The sequence below is a fragment of the Erythranthe guttata genome, chromosome 4 (assembly GCF_056151865.1).
Source record: "Erythranthe guttata isolate IM_541 chromosome 4, IM_541, whole genome shotgun sequence".
Classification (NCBI taxonomy): domain Eukaryota; kingdom Viridiplantae; phylum Streptophyta; class Magnoliopsida; order Lamiales; family Phrymaceae; genus Erythranthe; species Erythranthe guttata.
The window spans coordinates 5556737-5575954 of NC_142536.1; the positions used below are offsets into that span (position 1 = coordinate 5556737).

Consider the following 19218-nt stretch of genomic DNA (forward strand, 5'->3'; position numbering starts at 1 on the left):
CTCCAGGAACCTTTCTTTTGTTAATAAGATATTGTTCATAATAGTCACACTAGGTGTAATATATTTTTGGGTAATGATATACGCAGGCCAAATTAAACATTCAGGCACTTTTTTACCATGATTTTTTACCTTTTTACCATAACTATTTACCTTTTGTACTATTCATATGCACAAAATCGGACTTTTTTTTATTCATGTGCTCGTGTGAATTTACGCGAGCACTTGGCAAGTGCTCGTGTGAATTTACGCGAGCAAGACGTTCTGCTCGTGTGATTTCACACGAGCATATCTTCTCTGTTCGTGTGAAATCACACGAGTGGGTTAAAAAAAAAAATTGTTAATGTGCTCACGTGAATTTACGCGAGCACTTGCCAAGTGCTCGCGTAAATTCACACGAGCAGGCCAAAGTCCGATTTTTTTCGTTTTTTTTTTCGGATTCGTAATCTACATAACAAGAGGATTGTAAAAACATAAAAATTACCTCCGATCTGTTGACGATTTGCACGGGCTTTGCGAAAGAAAATCGAAAGGGTAGAGAGAGTTTTTGAGTTTTTTACCTTTTGTTTTTTGAGAAATGGTAAAAAATGTGCCTGAATGTTTAATTTGTGCCTGCACAAATCATTTCAGTATATTTTTAAATTGATTTATTTATTTCTAATATTTTGTGTTGGTATTTTTGAAAGAAATAATGCAATTATATAACTTCATTAGATGTTATGTTCGGATCAATGATTTAAATGGTGTTTGCACTAGCTTTATAAAATAGATTATGAGTTTTTCTAGGTTTATAGTCTATTTTGCATTATCTGGTATTAACATAAATAAGCTTAAAGTAAAGTCTAATTATTTATGGCTTTTCAAGAATCTGTCCTTTTGCAAATGTCACCTTAGTGATGAAAAGTGAAATGTAAATGCCAAAAAGAAAATGAAAAACGTAAGTCTAGAATTTCATAATTTAATGCCATGAGAATAATTTCATTAATTCTTTTCTACTAAAATCTATTAGAGTAGGATAGTGTAGAGTCAATTGATCCGAGTTTAAATTCATTTTTTCGTATTTTAAAGGTCAAATTTGTCACATATATTTATGCCTTAAAATATTAATTATATATTAAAGAAAAAGAAAATTATATATTAGTTTATATATTCTCAAAATTTGCAAATTTGCCCACAAATTATTTTCCACAAACACCAGCAAGTACTACCGGCAATGGAAAACGGCGACGATTGGTTTGCCGCCGACAAACTACAGCACATCCTCTTCTGCTTCTTCATATCTATCGTTTCCTCCCTCCTCGCTTCCCGCACCCGCTACCAATTCATCCGCCGCCGCAGCATTTGGATCGGATCTATTGTCTCTTTCGCCGCCGGCGCCGCCAAAGAGTTCGCCGACGAGTTAGGCTTTTTCAATTCCGCCGGCGCGTCCGCCAAGGACGCCGTCGCCGATCTCATCGGCATTCTTCTCGCCGCCGTGATGCTATACTTTTCGAATTTCACATCGATCCGACCCGACGGTCCGGGTCAAACCAGGATGCTCGACATGGTTTGAATTGCTGCAAACGAAAAATCGTTGGCCAATTGCGTGTTCGTTGATTTGTGTAATCATCCATCAGGTGAGTTTCGAATCGTTTGGTTAGTGAAGATGTTGGGAAACTAGACAATTTTATTTGAGTGATAAATGTTAAAAATAGAAGATTGTTTATTGAGTTTTCATAATGTTTTAACTGTTTTACTTAAGCACCGATCTAATTTTTAATCTTGATGATTAAGAGTATTTAATTAGTTCAGTGTTAATTAGTTGACTAGTTGTGTAGGATCACTCTGCTTTTTTCCTGCTTAGGATCAAATGTTCGATGGATCATAATTCGAATCTATACGCTTTTGAGGGCTGCTCGTGTCAATTGGAATCAATTAGCTTCGTTTTTGTTTCTAATCGGGTCGAATTTTAATTACTGATCAAGATTTTATATTTTATACGTGTACAAGATTGATCGTTATTTTAACGAACCGAGCTCAAACAAACAAACTTTTAACGAATAATTGCAAGTCATATCATCTCTTTAACTCGGTTGACATAATATTTTTTTGTACAAATATATCAGAATAAGTTTATAACTGATCCTTGAAAAATCACATTAAAACATTTATAAAACAATTCAACACGAGTGGGATCAAATGCTACTATGATCGATTCTATCGTATCTGCTGAGAATGCTATTTTTCAACGAGAAACAACTTTTTGTTCGATCTCTCTGATTATTCTTTGAGTGTCGTTCGGAGTTCTTAGAACTTAGTATAACCAGGGATGCTCAGTGAATGCAAAAGATCAGCTCAGCTATTTTTGCAATTTATTTTTATTTTACTCTGTCAATTTAAATGATTTTGCTGACACTATAAATTCCAAACTGAAACTGATGTAATTTTTATTTTTATTTTCTTTTTTCAGAAACAAGGGAAGTGCAAAACATTTTCAGAACAACTCGATTCTTGGAGCAAATTTTGTGCATGAGGTGATCGATCGGATGAATGAGCTGTTGCATAAGAAGAAGAAAGAACGATGCTTTGGAGGATATTTAAACTTCAAATATGGCACTATACATACAAATGAACGCTTAAAGAACGACGAGATAGAAGCGGCTCGTGAAGCACTAATAATGGTATTATATACAGTTAAACCTCTATAAATTAATACAGTTGGGACCATCAAAATTTCATTAATTTAGCGAAATATTAACTTATCGATAAATTAATAATTATTAATTTATACATTAATTAATAACTTATTAATTTATGAAATTACTTTTATTATTATTTTCAATAAATGCATTTTTTTTAATTTTTTTTACGTGTATATATTATTCATTGTACCATTAGTTCAATGCATTATAGAGCCCGTTTCACAAACGGAAGCTCTTAATGCAGCAATGGTATAAAACCATTTTATGCTAAGTTATGAAAAAATTATACCGAAAGTTCTAACCATGTTAAGAAAAGTGAGGGACGAGATTGATGGTAATGTGAACTTCAACAAGAAACAAGCGACAATTAAATTACATTGCATTAGACCTTCATAGATCTATATAATATGTATTTTACCATGTAATTTAAGAATTATTTTTATGCATTATTAATTTATATATTATATGGGGCTTCTTAAAATTTCCGAATGTGTATTATCTTATAAATTTAGCGAATTATTAATTTAGCACGTTGTCCCCGAGTCGGGACCGGGAAAATTTATTATTTAAGCGAGGTTATTAATTTATCGGGTATTAATTTATCGAGGTTCTACTGTATATAATGTTCCATCCAATCTTTCTATTTCTGGGTTTTTCATAATGCAAAATATTAATATTTATTATCCTATTGATTTTCAGGGCTTCAGTGATATGCAGGGAAGCATTATTGCGTTAGCATTTTCCATCCATGTTAGTCGTAAAATTCTTAAAGAGGGGTTGATAGAATTAGGTTCGGGATCGGGTTATATCAAATTTGGCAGTTATTCTTCGTATATGTGAGATCTAATTGCATTTTGTTTATTTTTCGGTTTATACTCCCGTAATATTGAATTCGGATGAATCATCACTTCCCAATTCCAACTATGAAAAATGCCAACAATGGTTGGACGTACTCGAAAGGAGATATTTCATTACATTCGTGACAGAGTACAGGCAGGACTTGGGAACAAGGGAGTAGTTTCTTAAGGTGGTTTGCGACGAAAACTTCCCCGTGAAGAAGTGGAATTGGCATCAAGTTTTGTGTCGGAAGGCATGTATTGGAATCTTTGAAGTTAATGAGGAAATCGACGTTGCAACGGATGACTTGGTATCTTGGGCAAGACAATTTCTTGCAGACTATCGAAGGGCATTAGCGACGATATACATGTATCAAGGAGTCCACGTCCACTGAGGTGGCAATCTCCGTTACAAGGAACCGTCAAAGTAAATTTTTTCGATGCATATTTTTCCCTTCCGGTGAATTGTTTTTCAAAGTAGCGATGGTGGCTCGGGACGTGAACCGGACCTGTATGTGGAGTGGAAAGCAAAATTTCCGGGGAAACCGAATACTGCAGATGGTGAACTTAAGTCAATCCAAACTCAACTCCCATGACCCAATTAATATCCCTACGAAAAAAAATAACATAGAAAATTTCAAATTTCTCAGCATAAGTAGGGATTAAATATTTTTTTACTTTTTTTTTTCAATAAGATATAGTATATATAAATTACGGCCACCCTTGAGGTATGACCAAATTACAAAAAAATCCCTCTTGTTTGGGTAATTACAGTCACCCCCTCCTTTTAAATATTTTTACATAAAATTTATGTAATTCGGTTACTTAGGGAACCAAATCTTATATTGAGAGTTCAGTAAACAACAGTGTGAAATGTTGGCGTACCGAAATTTCGATTCGGTTTTACTAATTTAACATCTCTAAATTTACCTCTGGAAGAGTATTTTCGGAAGATAATACATAGTTGAGTGGTGATCGTAATTATCCAAACGGGAGGGGATTTTCGTAATTCGACCATAATCAGGGATCAGACAACTCTGAAATGACACGGCAGGAAGAGTAAACAGTGTTATTGATGGAAGCTGGCAGTAAAAGTAAAAAGTAAAAGTAAAAGTAGCTGTCTACTACAATAGTAATTTCTATCTTACCTCCCCGAAATTCACTTTTTCACCACCATTGTTGTTCATCTCCAAGAAATTGCCGGCAATTTTCTCTCCCGCTGCTTTATGTGGCTGACATACGCTCGCCGTGGAAATATCAAGCCCACCGCCGTTCGCCTTTTCTCGTCTGAGGTGAGAGAAAGCTTCTGCCTTTCCGCGCGTATTTTTATCATATATAACAAGTTCAAAATGTAGTCTTTGATTTATTGATTTTGCTTGTCCTTTCTTGAGTTAACTCGTTCTCGCCTGGTCGACTCAGTCCGTGTGTATTATGGATGCTTTTGCTAAAATCCGTGTGTATTTTATCATATTGTGCATGTGAAATAAATTTTGCCATTAGTCAGTACACTGTGTTTTTCAAACCTAACTCTTACCTTTAATTTGCATATCTACTTCATGGGAATCATATTATTACAGTATTTTATTTTATTTTATTTTTGACGCTGATCTGCACATTGTTGTTCAGATTGGAAGAATGAGTAGTACTTCACCTGCTGCTAAACCCGAGCAGCTCGAGTTTTATTGCTGGCCCTGGGTTGGGATTATAGCCAACGCGCAAAATGACAACCGGGGTTACTGGCTCAACGAGTTCTCCAAGTACAATCCTTCGGGAGTTGAAATATTACGAGACGGTGCGCAGGTTGTTGTAAGATTTGGCGATGATTTGTCTGGATTTAAGAATGCGATGGAGTTTGAGAAGTCGTTCAGTGATCAAGGTTGTTGTAGGAAAGAATGGATTGGTCGACGAGCTTCTGTTGGTGCGAGTGTTTATGGTTGGTTTGCTCGTGAAGACGACTACAAATCGGATGGGCCTGTGGGAGATTATCTTCGTAAGAAAGGGGGATTGAGAGCTATCTCAGGCCTCATCGATGAAGCGATTGAGGATCGGAACAAAACTTCGAGTAATCTACTCGATGAGATCGACTCGAGAAACCAAAATATGGACGGTCTGCATATCAAATACGGTGAAAGGGTAATTTCCCTTGGTAAAATGCTTGAAGAGAAAGACGGGTTTCAAAGAACTTTTTGTGAAGGTTCGTTTATCCCGTAAAAGAAAGCTTGCGGATAAACTCTTTTCGATAATTATACGAGTAAATTTGAAGTCGGAACTAATGTAGTGGTGTTCCTTTTTTTCCAGAAACTAGGAAGGTGCAAAGCATTATTAAGAGGGTTTTGAATGAACAAAAGATGTCGAACTTCGAACTGGAAAAGAAAAGGCGGCAGCTTGATTCTTGGAGCGAAGAACTGCAAATGCGCGAGTCGTTAATTGAAAACGAAAGACGGAAAATCGAAGAGGAGAAGAAACTGGTATATCATTCATATGCACATCCAAAAGTTTTCATGGAAGTCGTTTCTTCGTTGGTTTGTTTGAATTGTTGCTAAAAACAAGTGTGTGTGCGTGTGTGTGTGTGTAATATTGATTGTCAGAATGATTTGAGAAGCAATGCTCTTCAAGTGGCTGCTAAGAAGCCGAGGACAACTTACGAGAATGCGCTAAGGATGCTCGAAGAAGAACAGGTCTGGCTGGCACTTGATATTACGTATTTTCCGTCTTATCTCACTAGAACAATAATATACATTGTAATATGATCGATGCAGAGAGAGACAGATATTGCTCTGGCAAAGGTTCGTGAGTTAGAAAGAGATTGCGGTGAGATGAACAAAATGAAAAAGAAAATCGAAATTCTGAAAACGGAGTTGAAGATTGAGGAGATGAAGCGTGTGGACGGTGATGATGTTGTTGATGATGACGACGACGATGATGATGAAGAAGCCCAACAAAAGATAGATCAGATGAAAGAACTGTTGCAGGAGAAGATTGACGAATTCAATAATTTAGAAGCTTTAAATAATCAACTAGCCGAAAAGGAGCGCCAAAGAAGTCATGAGTTGCAAGAGGCTCGTAAAGCACTAATGAAGGTATGATATCTATAAACTGTTCCGGTGACTTATAACGCTTTAAATGAATATTTATATTTTTTTTTCAGGGAATGAATGATATAAGGAATGGGCATCGTGTTAACATTGGGATAAAAATGATCGGTGAAATTAACGAGAAACCATTTAAGGACACATTCATAAAAAGACTCCCTTCTGACGAGGCTGATGTCGAGGCTCGTAAACTGTGTTGCTTGTGGCAAGAGAAAATAAAAGATACCGAATGGGACCCGTTTCAAATAAGAGGCGGCAAGGGGAATCCTACGGTGGGGCTCAAAATTCCTTTTTACTTTATCTGCTTCTTAATTACAAGATCGGAGGCAAAAAAATAACACTTTTTCGTTTGTGTTTATTGTAGAAATTGGTGATCAACAAGGACGACGAATTACTGAGTAGCCTTAAGAATGAATGGGGCGATGAAATCTGCAGTGCAGTCTCGACAGCTTTGTTGGAACTCGAAGAATACAATCCTGGTGAACGAGATGCGGTTTCTGAGGTGTGGAACTTCAAACAGAATAGACGAGCCACTCTTAAGGAAGCCATCAAATACAGCTTAACGCAATTGAAGACGCTCAAGCGCAAGAGATCTTTGCACAGGATTGACGCATTCTTTTGAAACGAGCGAATGGAAACTTGGGTCGTATATATTGTGAGTCTAGTTTGACCTTCTCTATTTCTTATTGAAGAGAGATCCGAATGCAACTTTTGTAAGAATATCGAATGCTCCTTGTTACATAGTTTTTGATTCTGTAATATAATCTAGCTTTTTCTTGTTGTAACTTTTGTAAGAATATCTAATGCTCCTTTTACAAAGTTTTTGATTCTGTAATATTTTTTAGCTTTTCTTGTTCATAAAGAATATCAGTTCCCCAAAAATAATATGGCAACTGAGAAGATGAAGCTTAAATAGGGGTGAAAATCCGATGTAATGGATTGGAAATGGCTTTTCGAAAAATTTCCAATTTTTTTTTTTTTGAAGTGAAAAGTGGGTTCCAATTTCTGTTCCTATTAAGAGAGAATGAATGAAACTATATTATTGAGAGAAGAGAATTATGGGAAAAGCTTGATTTCTCTCGTTAGTTGATATGGCATACCCAAAGACACCACAAATTAGCTAATTAATCATAAAAAACATACAACTGTAGTGAGCTGTCAGAGCTAAGAAGTATGCCTTGACTCGGAGAACCTTTCAAGTAGCGTAAAACACGAAGAACAACATCCAAATGGTCTTACCCGGGCTCATGTAAGAACTAAGTTAAAATATGCACAGCGTAACAAATATCCGGTTGAGTAATGGACAACAATCGAGCTTTATGACGCTCAATAGAATCATCAGCAGTTTGAACCATCCATTTTCAAATACTACTAATACTAAGGTTGGCTCGGGATTCCTTTATAACTAATTTGGTTCTTACACATAAACATTGTCGTCCAAAGTAACACTGTCCTTCATCGGTTGATTATTATATTGTAGGAAGCGGTGAACGAGGAAGATGAATTACTTAGAGGCCTTAAGGAAGAACGGGGTGATGAAATCTAGTGCTTTAGTCGTTGCAGCTTTGGTGGAACTCCACGAACACGTTGTCGTTTTGATGTTTCCGAGCTGTGGAAACTTCGACAAAAATAGACGAGCCACTCTTAAGGAAGGTGTCAGTTACGCGATCGAACGCATTCGTGCGCGTAAAAGAGCTTGAATAGGCGGCACAATGCATGCACTCCTTTTGAAACAAGCCAATGTCTTTTGGATTGTCAATATATAGTTCACCCAATTCCACTTTCTTAAAGCCAAATTAAATAGAATCTGCACCTCGTCACACTTGCCAAATAATTCAGAACTATTTAACAAAATAATTTAATGTCATTACCACTAGCATCAATAAAAAAAAAAAATCAAATTCACTTGGGGTACGGTGCTATTTTACGATTCAACTTTTGAACAACCAAATTATTCGTTGACTATATATATAAAAATTTAAAAATAGCTGATGCCGACGAAAATTGAATGGATAAAAATCATCGATCATGCAAATTGAATAAGAAATTAAAAGAAAATAAATGAGCTCAAGTACCAACAAGCATGGAATGATGGACATACAATATAAGTAGGGGTCCAAATAAGTTGAGTTTGACTGTTTTGGCGAGCCCGTGTTTGAGAGAGTCGAGCTAGGTTGTTTTGGTGAGACCGAATTCGAGAGAGTCAAGCTTGTCGAGATCGAGCACGAGTCATATTGTGTATTTTTTTTTAATTTTTAATTAATATTATCAGAATTTTATTATTATAAATTATATTAAAAAAAAAGGTTAATTAGGGAAAACCCCCTTCTTCATATTTTCTAATGAGGTAGATCCAATTTTTTTCCTCCTTTTTGGGATACACCCAATTTTGCCAACTTGGCAAAATATATTATATAATTTCCCTTTAATACCCCTGTTTTATTATTAAACGGCATTTATTTCCTTTAATACGTGATTTGAGATTTGCTGATACGTTGCCTAAAATCACGGAATAAATTTACGTGAGATCATTGGCCGTTATATCAAATCGTGTAAAATATTTTTTTGAAGATTATCTTCATCGTTCCAGCGGGTTTTATCGTCTTTGAAGATTTCTGCACCGTCGTGGAAATAGGATCGATTTTTGAGCCTTTGTTGTTGGACGTTGTTAAGCGGGTATGAATGCGTTATTCGTTTTTATTTTTTGCTCAATGTCCATGATTGTCGTGTACGGTGGTTAGAAATTTTTAAGAGTTGTGTTGATACTTGATTCTATTAAGTAGAACGTTTTTTAACAAAATTATTCCGTCATATATATATATATATATATATATATATATATATATATATATATATATATATATATATATCGTGTTTTTTGGCCGATGATGTTTGTTTGGAAGAGGATTGACAGAGTTAGAAGAGGATGGTTCACGCAGATCGGACCAGAGTTGTTTTATATGAGCTTCGTAGTTGGTTTATGCAATAATCGGAATAATTGTCCGCTGTGGTCGAGTTCATGTTTTTATCCCGATCGATAGTTGGTTTATTTGTTTATAACAGCCGATTTAAGTGTGCTGGGTAGTACATTAAAATATAGTTCGTAGTCTTTTTTAATTTAGCGTATGGATTTTGCATTTGAAGTTTATTTTTGATGATATTAATGTATTCTCATTCAAATGTATTTGCAGTCTATTTAATCATTTTTTAGTATTCTGCATTTTTTATTTTGTTTCATGATTTTAGGTTTTTTCGATGGCGAATTTCGTACGGATTTTGTTGAGGTTTGGTGGGTTGGTTGCTATAAAGAGGTGTTTACGATGTAATGGCTCGGTAACTTCGGTTAAGTGTTAAACCGTTGTAATACAGTAGTATACTATTATGAATACCGTATGATACTACCATTATCATTTTATTATACTATTATGAGATTATTAATGTACTAGAGTTTTTTAACTCGACATATTGGTTTGATTGTGTTATGATGTGTTTTATGTATTTTATCAAAACCCTAGATTGAAATTATGAGATTATTAATGTACTATTTTATTGGTTATGTGGAATACTTTACGTTGGTGTTGTTCTCAATGTTCTTGTCATTTTAGTGGTATATTGTTTGTAACACAATTTCATATCACTACTATAACCGTAATATACTATCATAGCAGATTAATGTACTATATTGAAATTATTAATATACTATGTGGTTGAATAATACGGGATCCATAGTCGATTAACGAGATCCATAGTCGAATTAGATCAATAAGATAGTCTATTACATGATATAAGGAAAATTACCCTAATTGATTAGTATTTCAAACAAACATATTATTCAGTTTCCATATATATTATTATTTACCCTAATCGTTTTCATATAATAAGGAAAATTACCCTAATTGATTAGTATTTCAAACAAATATATTATTCAGTTTCCATATATATTATTATTTTTCCAATAGTCAATTAACTAAACCCATAGTCGAATTATATACATGAGATAGTCTATTAAAAGATATGAGATAGTCTATTCATTTTAAAACACAAATCCGCCGCCGTCACTTCTGAAATCTAGGGTTTGATGATTCTTCGGCCCATAGTCGATTAACGAGTTCATAGTAAAATTATACCAGTGGGATAGTCTATTAAATGATATGGGATAGTATATTAATACATATGTAATTCGACTATGCGTCTCGTTAATCAACTATGGGCCGAAGAATTATCAAAACCCTAGATTTGAGTAATCCTAAATTTGAGTAACCCTAGATTGGAGCAGTGACGGCGACGGCGACGGCGGCCAACGACGATATCACTTCTGGTGGATGTCCTGCCCATCAATTGTTCCAATATAAATGATTTAGTGCTCGAATTCGGTATGCGATTATAACAAATCTGCAATTATACAAACGTGATAGTCGATTTAGCCAAAACATATGAACAAATCGATGGACGATAGCGATGCAGCGACCGGCGAAGACGTACCTACGGCGGCTTGCTCGGAGTCCACGAAAATCGTCGTTTCACGGCAGTGCAGATTTCTTCCCCTTTCGATCGGCCGTACCGGGAAGTGGTTCTGGGAGTTTTTTGCAGTTTATTTGATAGTGGGTTTTGGGGTGATAGTGTGTTAACGGGAAAAAAGGAAGGGATTTGATATTATTTCAAAAGGTAAAGTAACGGGATTTGTGGGATTTGATTGAGGGTAATTATGTAATTACGAAAAGCTTGGACTTTTATCAAAATGACAAATTTAAATTTGGGTCTACCCCTATTATTTGAATGTTTAAGGGGGTTATATCTAATAGACCCTTAAAAAAAATCAAAATAAAAAAAATGACCTATGATTTATTTTTTAATTATTTATGTGAAGTTTTTACAATTGTATTTAAAATAAAAGTTTTTTTTTTTAATCCCAAGCTCAAGAACAACTAAGAATGAGATCGGACTCGACTCGTCAGAAAGCTCGAGCTCAAAAAAATCGAGTTTGAACTTTTGTCGAGTGTGCTCACCAAGCTAAGAAGCCGGCTCAGCTCATTTACTACCCTACATTGCTTTCTTATGATTTGTTTATAATTTTATTAAATAATTAATTTTTGTTTTTATTATAGTCCAACTTTAAGTAATAGTTACTTCAAGTCGTGAAACGAACTCGGTTCAACCGGTCCGACCGGCGGTTCCGGTTTGGACAACCAACCAAACCAACCCACGGTCGAGACCTGTGTCACGTAGTAGTTGGGCGTTATTTGATTTGTCTTCATTCTTTATTATTCCCCATCTCTGATTCCCACTTCCCTCATTCATTATTCATCGATTTAAGGCAAAAAAGAAATGATTTTTATGATTAATTATATAATTTTCGAATCCAACTGTTTCTTTCTTCAACGGCGGCTTCTTTCTTCTTTATTATAATTTCTTTTCCACAGCTGTTGCTGCCGCAAAATCTGGAAATTCATTCTACTTTATTTATATATATACATACACGTGTGTGTATATATGTGTGTCTGTGTGTGTGTGTGTGATACAAGCTCGTTGTCTGTAATTGAAGGGGCTGTGTTCGAGTAAAGTATGCTATTGCACAGTGAAGAATAGTAAGTAATACTAAATTCATATATATATATATATATATATATATATATATATATATATATATATATATATATATATATATATATATATATATATATATATATTGATCATCATCATTGTGTTATGTTTGTGGTAATTTTTGTTCAGATTAATTATTGGTGTGATTTACTTCTCAATTCATTACTTGTTGATGTGTAAACAGTTTTAGCTGAATTGCTCACTGATTAATTGTATTGAAAAAAAATCGAAAAAATGATCGATTTTCGGGTTTACTTCCCACATATACTTGCTGCTACTAATTGGGATTTTGTTTTTTAAATTTATAGAAAGAGTAGAAGGAGAGTGTGATGGGGAGTGAATGGACTGCGTTTTGCGGTGGCGATTCGCGCCCCTCTTCGTGCGTAAACCACGCGTCGATAATTTGTTTCGATGCCCTGCTCTTGATCGTTTTCTTGTTCACTGTATTCTCCAAAGCATCACCACACAACACGGCTGCGTCTTTTCGTAAAAAATCGAGTTTGCAGCTAGTGTCGGCTATTTATAACGGACTTTTGGGATTGTTTTATTCGTCTTTCGGAGTTTGGATCTTGGTGGAGAAGCTAAGAAAAACTCGAGCTTTTCTACCTCCACATTGGTGGTTACTATTCATAATCCATGGATTAGTGTGGTTGTTACTCGGGTTAACCATCAGCCTTAGGGGGCAGAATTTTTCAAGAATTCGATTGAGAGTGTTGTCGATTCTAGTATTCGTCTTTGCCGGAATTACGTGCGGGTTGTCACTTTTCAGCGGTGTTCTTGAAGAGAAGGAGATGTCGGTTGAGGTAGTTTTGGATGTGTTATCTTTTGTTGGATCGAGTTTGTTGATGTTGTGTACTTACAGAGGTTACGAATACGTAGCTGACGATGAGAATAGTATTAATGATCCATTGCTCGACACAAAAGATTATTCTACCGAAGCAACGACCCCGTTTGCAAACGCGGGTTTTTTGAGTAGATTCACGTTTTGGTGGTTGAATCCATTGATGAAAAGGGGAAAGGAGAAAACACTCGAAGACGAAGATATACCCAAATTACGCGAAGAGGATCGAGCGGAATCGTGCTATTCGGTATATTCGGAGATGTATAATAGACTAAAGAAACAATCTGATCCATCGATCTTATATATAATACTGTTATGCCACTGGCAAGAAATTTTGATTTCCGGTTTCTTCGCACTACTCAAGATAGTTACTATCTGTTCGGGTCCCGTTTTGCTCAAAGCCTTCATTAAAGTTGCAGAAGGACAAGAAAGTTTTGAGCACGAGAAATACACACTCGTCGTAATACTCTTCATCACAAAGATCGTTGAATCGATATCTCAAAGGCAGTGGTACTTTCGAGCGAGGCTAATCGGTCTCAAGGTGAGGTCACTGCTGACATCAGCCATTTACCGAAAGCAGCTGAGGTTATCGAACGCCGCCAGAGTCACTCACTCGAGCGGCGAGATAATGAACTACGTGACAGTGGACGCTTATCGAATCGGAGAATTCGCGTTCTCGTCGCATCAGCTGTGGACGACCAGCCTCCAGCTCTGCCTCGTCATCGTCATTCTCTTCCAATCCGTGGGGCCCGCAACGATCGCTTCGATGATAGTGATAGTCGCCACGGTTGCCTGCAACATGCCGCTCGCGAAATTGCAGCACAAGTTCCAGTCGAAGCTGATGGTGGCGCAGGACGAAAGACTGAAGGCTATGGGCGAGGCTCTTGCGAACATGAAGGTGCTGAAACTGTACGCGTGGGAAGGGCATTTCAGGCACGTCGTCGAAAAACTACGCGCCGTCGACTACGAGTGGCTGTCGGCCGTTCAGATGAGGAAAGCGTACAATTCGTTTCTGTTTTGGTCTTCGCCCGTGGTGGTTTCTGCTGCTACGTTCGGCTCGTGCTATCTGCTTGGAGTTCCGTTGACTTCGAGCAACGTGTTCACTTTCGTGGCGACTCTACGCTTGGTTCAGGATCCCGTCAGAAGCTTTCCCGATGTTATCGGCGTGTTCATTCAAGCTAAAGTTGGTTTCGCTAGGATCGTAAATTTTCTAGAGGCACCTGAGCTCGAAACCGCACACAACCGAGCGAAGCAGCAAACGGAGGATATAAATCAGATTAGTGTTTCTTTTAAGTCTGCCAGTCTTTCGTGGGACGAGAATTTATCGAAGCCCACACTTAGAAACATCGATTTGACGGTCAAACGAGGCGAAAAGATTGCAATTTGTGGAGAAGTTGGTTCCGGAAAGTCGACACTTCTTGCAGCAGTTCTTGAAGAAGTTCCCGTAACCGAGGGAACTGTGAGTTACTAATTACTAGTTACTTACCGCTTTTTGTTTTCGTTTAAGTAATTATTTAACAATCAATTTTAATTGTAATTTTTAAGGTTCAAGTACACGGGACAATAGCCTACGTGTCTCAATCAGCCTGGATTCAGACAGGTAGTATACGAGACAACATTCTCTTCGGTTCTGCCATGGATAACGAGAGGTATCAAGATACACTAAACAAGTGTTCGCTCGTAAAGGATCTCGAGCTGCTACCGTACGGAGATTTAACCGAGATCGGAGAAAGAGGAGTCAGTCTCAGCGGCGGTCAAAAGCAACGAATTCAACTCGCACGAGCTCTCTACAAGCGTGCTGATATATATCTATTGGACGATCCTTTTAGTGCCGTTGATGCGCACACCGCCACAAGCCTGTTTAACGTTAGTATATACATATATATATATATATATATATATATATATATATATATATATATATATATATATATATATTATTTTTTATTTTTTTTGAATTTATAAGTTTGGCGCCTTTTTTTTTATTTTCTTAATTTCGAGCTTACGCAGGAATATGTAATGACAGCCCTTTCGGACAAGACGGTCGTACTCGTCACTCATCAAGTTGATTTTCTTTCCGCGTTCGATTCGGTTTTGGTGAGTTTAATGTCGTGTAAATGTAATGATAAAACTTACTATTTTAAAAAAAAAAAGTGGAAAAATAAAATAAAATAAAATGTTTTGTCGAGCAGTTGATGTCCGATGGCGAGATTTTGCATGCTGCTCCTTATCCGGAGCTGTTGGCCACTAGCAAAGAGTTTCAAGAACTTATTCACGCGCACGAAGAAACTGCTGGTTCGGAGAGGCTTTCGGGCGTGAACGAATCGTCTAAAAAAATCGACAAAATTTATCCGAAAGAGATTCGCGAGGAGAAGAAAGCCGCGACGTGCGGAGGTGATCAGTTGATAAAGAAAGAAGAGAGAGAAACCGGCGACATGGGATTGAAGCCGTATATTCTGTATCTAAAGCAGAACCGAGGATTTTTAACATTCTCGATAGCTGCGCTTTGTCACTTGTCGTTTGTCATCGGTCAGATTATACAAAACTCGTGGATGGCTGCAAATGTCGACGATCAAGAATTTAGCAGATTGAGGCTGATTCTCGTCTACTTGTTGATCGGAGTTGTTTCGTCGCTGTTTTTGCTGAGCAGGACGATATTTTCCGTCGTTTTGGGACTGCAGTCGTCGAAAGCGTTGTTTTCGCAGCTGTTGGTTTCTTTATTCCGTGCACCGATGTCGTTTTACGACTCTACGCCTTTGGGAAGAATACTGAGCAGGGTAATGTTTTTTTACGATTTTGAATCATTTTTTTCTTAATGATTTGCATTGTATGATGGTTATTTTTATCGGCACAGGTATCTTCGGATTTGAGTATTGTTGACCTCGATGTACCGTTCAACTTGATATTCACCGTTGGAGCAACTACAAATTGCTATGCTAATCTTGTTGTATTGGCTGTTATTACTTGGCAAGTTTTATTCGTCTCGGTACCAATGATCTTTCTGGCTGTTTACTTACAGGTAAACTCGCTTTCTTTGGTGACAACTAGGGGTGTAAAATTGGGCGGATCAAATCGGGATAAGCACTTTCGGAAAAAAAAAAAAATCCAATCCCGGAAGTGAAAAACTAATTCCAATTCTATTGAAAAAACTTGTTCCAAAATTGGAAATTTTCGGATCAGAATCGGTAGTATTCGGTATTTCCAATCTTTTAGTCACCTATAATATAAATACATAATAATATTAATATTGTAAGTGTAATTTCCAGGACTAAATTGGAATTTTCGGAATTATTTTCGAAAATCATAATTGGATCGGAAAATCAGAATCTAATATATAATCCAATTCCGTCCTCGAAAAATTCAGAAAAAACAGCAATCGGAACTTTCGAAATTATGAATGAAAAACGTTGTTCCAAAATCAGAAATATTCGGATCAGAATCGGCGGAATTCGGATATTTTGTTCCAATTTTGTACATAAAGAGTTGTTATTTTTCGTTCTTTATCGAGTAGTTTCATTTATATTTCTATCAGCCCCCCTAAAGAACTTTTAGTGTATATTTGGCCCCTTTTATTACAATCCTAATATACAAATACATCTGCAGAGGTACTACTACTCCTCTGCTAAAGAGTTGATGCGAATAAACGGAACAACAAAGTCGTTTGTGGCGAACCATCTTTCCGAATCTGTAGCCGGAGCAATCACCATAAGAGCGTTTAAAGAAGAGGACCGTTTTTTCGAAAAGAATCTTCTACTTATCGACAACAACGCAACTCCCTTTTTCCACTACTTTTCGGCGAACGAGTGGTTGATACAAAGACTCGAAACCCTCAGCGCAACCGTTCTTGCCGTTGCAGCCCTCTGCATGGTTTTACTTCCTCAAGGAACTTTTAGCTCCGGTGCGTGCCGATATTAATTTTATTTTATTTTTTTCATTTTTTTTTTCGTTGTTATTTATCTTATTATTACATTGTTGCAGGATTTATCGGGATGGCATTGTCATATGGCTTATCGTTGAACAATTCACTAGTGTTCTCGATTAACAACCAGTGCAATTTGTCGAATTATATCGTTTCCGTAGAAAGAATCGGCCAGTATATGAACATTCCGAGCGAGGCGCCTGAAGTGATAGACGATAATCGACCCCCTGTCGACTGGCCTTCTGAGGGTAAAGTAGAAATTCAACACTTGGAGGTAATCTTTTTTTTTTTTTTTTTTTTACCATGCATGAAATTTTTTTACGTAGTAAATAAAATAGTTTTAATATGAAACAGATTCGATATAGAAGAGATGCACCGCTTGTTCTACGAGGGATTAGTTGCACATTTGAAGGAGGACACAAAATCGGAATAGTTGGTCGAACCGGGAGCGGGAAAAGCACGCTTATCGGTGCTCTGTTTCGTCTGGTTGAACCTTCCGGAGGGAAGATTATTGTGGACGGGATCGACATTACGAGAATCGGGCTTCATGATTTGAGGTCCCGTTTCGGGATTATACCTCAAGACCCGACTCTCTTCACTGGTACTGTCAGATTCAATTTGGATCCATTGGCTCAACATACTGACAATGAAATATGGGAGGTATTCACTTTTGATCCTTTCACTTTTTTTTTTTTTTTTTTGTTTTTTATTTATTTTTATTATGGTAATCTAGTGTAGCGGTGGAAATAGGACCGATCGGATCGAAAAATGTACATTCGGGATTGAAGAATCGAATCCAATTCCAATTTTAAAAATTCGGAAATTGAATTTCAAAAATTGTGTTACTTCTATATTTTTCAGAAATTTCTCGATTTTTTTTTGGAAATTCCGTTTTTTTTTTTCCGGGAAGAAATATTATCTGCTCCAATCATATAAGATTTAAAAATATTAAAATTTGGAATACTTTAATACTTCTGTATAATTTCTTTTGATCATAAATATATTTAAAATACAGCATACAAGTATGTAATAATATTGATATGAAACCAGTTTTTGATTGGAATCTTCAGAAATATTTTGGAAATTAAATTGGATCGAAATTCACTTTTCGATTATTCAGTATATACTTTTGATTCCGATTTGAAAATTTTTGGAGTGAATAATTCATCACCAAATTGAAATTTTTGCATCGGAATCGGCAGAAGTCGGAAATTTCGTTCAAAATTTCCACCCCTAATCTCGTATAAAATGATGATAACATCTGTCTTGTTCTTTTTTTGTCGAAACCTCAAAGGTTCTAGGCAAGTGCCAGCTCAAAGATACCGTTCACGAGAAAGAAGGGGGATTAGATTCGCCAGGTAAGCTTTCTAAACGAAAAATGTTCACACGCATATACATATATAGGGCAGTGATTATATGACCAAAACGAACAAACACATGATCGATTATTATTACAGTAATGGAAGACGGATCGAACTGGAGCATGGGGCAGAGGCAGCTCTTCTGCCTCGGGCGTGCTTTACTGAGAAGAAGCAAGATCTTGGTTCTCGACGAAGCTACTGCCTCCATCGACAATGCAACCGACACTATCTTGCAGAGAACTATTCGGACCGAGTTTGCCGATTGTACTGTCATCACCGTGGCTCACAGAATACCAACTGTCATGGATTCTACTATGGTTTTAGCTATTAGTGATGGTGAGTTTTCTTCTTCTTTGTTTTTTTTTTCTGCAAGAAAATCGTAAGTTGTCGATTTTTGATTATATGATATTTTCTTGAAAACAGGGAAAATGGTGGAGTATGATGAACCGATGGAGCTGATGAAGAGAGAAGATTCGTTGTTCGGGCAGCTTGTTAAGGAATACTGGTCTCATTCTTGATCTTAATTCGGAGTTAGAATTTAAGTTAGACTTGTAATCGATCTCTTCTATTATGTATTTCCCCACAATCTAAACTTTCGAGCGTTCCACGTTTTATTCGATGCTACACCAAACACGTGTAATTTGCACACAACACACTCGGTATACATGTATTTGTGTCTGTAATTTTGTGTAGATCTACAGTGTAAAGCCATAAAACTACTCGGCGTATTTTTTCTGAGTGTAGCGTCTAAAAAAAAATGAGTTTTCTATCGTGAATTTTGATCGTAACTTTCAAGTAATCCCATGAGCATAGAACCTCTAATTCGCAAGTTGAAATTCATTTGTACTGAGAAATGTAAATAATGAGTAGTTCAATCGCCCTCTTCGAAT

The 19218-nt window shown here is 36.6% G+C and overlaps 3 protein-coding genes and 1 long non-coding RNA gene across 4 annotated transcripts; all 4 read left to right on the forward strand.

The window, feature by feature from the left end:
- The first annotated feature begins 1120 nt into the window (after nt 1-1120).
- LOC105972262 (uncharacterized) lies at nt 1121-4301 on the forward strand. Its single transcript, XM_088816670.1, has 3 exons — nt 1121-1613; nt 2447-2657; nt 3378-4301. The coding sequence occupies exon 1, from the start codon at nt 1211-1213 to the stop codon at nt 1547-1549; it is 339 nt and encodes a 112-aa protein (XP_088672796.1). The 5' UTR covers nt 1121-1210; the 3' UTR covers nt 1550-1613; nt 2447-2657; nt 3378-4301.
- An 801-nt stretch (nt 4302-5102) lies between these two features.
- On the forward strand, nt 5103-7340 carry LOC105972416 (factor of DNA methylation 2). Its single transcript, XM_088816669.1, has 6 exons — nt 5103-5708; nt 5813-5982; nt 6103-6192; nt 6274-6594; nt 6663-6878; nt 6971-7340. Exons 1-6 carry the CDS (start codon nt 5150-5152, stop codon nt 7226-7228), a joined length of 1614 nt encoding a protein of 537 aa, XP_088672795.1. The 5' UTR covers nt 5103-5149; the 3' UTR covers nt 7229-7340.
- A 1854-nt stretch (nt 7341-9194) lies between these two features.
- On the forward strand, nt 9195-10069 carry LOC148770986 (uncharacterized). The gene is made up of 2 exons (XR_016031003.1): nt 9195-9282; nt 9853-10069. It is a non-coding gene; the product is annotated as an uncharacterized LOC148770986 (long non-coding RNA).
- A 1449-nt stretch (nt 10070-11518) lies between these two features.
- LOC105972310 (ABC transporter C family member 10) lies at nt 11519-19104 on the forward strand. Its single transcript, XM_012997249.2, has 12 exons — nt 11519-12191; nt 12516-14507; nt 14594-14914; nt 15059-15145; nt 15241-15825; nt 15903-16067; nt 16652-16946; nt 17027-17241; nt 17322-17627; nt 18262-18325; nt 18425-18664; nt 18752-19104. The coding sequence occupies exons 2-12, from the start codon at nt 12537-12539 to the stop codon at nt 18844-18846; spliced, it is 4344 nt and encodes a 1447-aa protein (XP_012852703.2). The 5' UTR covers nt 11519-12191; nt 12516-12536; the 3' UTR covers nt 18847-19104.
- The last annotated feature ends 114 nt before the right edge of the window (nt 19105-19218 follow it).

What these genes read in the sequence shown, in the direction of transcription:
- LOC105972262 (XM_088816670.1), top strand. Translation starts at nt 1,211, where the DNA reads ATGGAAAACGGCGACGATTGGTTTGCCGCCGACAAACTACAGCACATC.
- LOC105972416 (XM_088816669.1), top strand. Translation starts at nt 5,150, where the DNA reads ATGAGTAGTACTTCACCTGCTGCTAAACCCGAGCAGCTCGAGTTTTAT. An exon ending in GGATGCTCGAAGAAGAACAG is followed by an intron (nt 6,193 to 6,273) that starts GTCTGGCTGGCA and finishes TGATCGATGCAG; the next exon opens with AGAGAGACAGATATTGCTCT. An exon ending in CTCGTAAAGCACTAATGAAG is followed by an intron (nt 6,595 to 6,662) that starts GTATGATATCTA and finishes TTTTTTTTTCAG; the next exon opens with GGAATGAATGATATAAGGAA.
- LOC105972310 (XM_012997249.2), top strand. Translation starts at nt 12,537, where the DNA reads ATGGGGAGTGAATGGACTGCGTTTTGCGGTGGCGATTCGCGCCCCTCT. An exon ending in TTCTGGCTGTTTACTTACAG is followed by an intron (nt 16,068 to 16,651) that starts GTAAACTCGCTT and finishes ATACATCTGCAG; the next exon opens with AGGTACTACTACTCCTCTGC. An exon ending in CTGACAATGAAATATGGGAG is followed by an intron (nt 17,628 to 18,261) that starts GTATTCACTTTT and finishes GAAACCTCAAAG; the next exon opens with GTTCTAGGCAAGTGCCAGCT.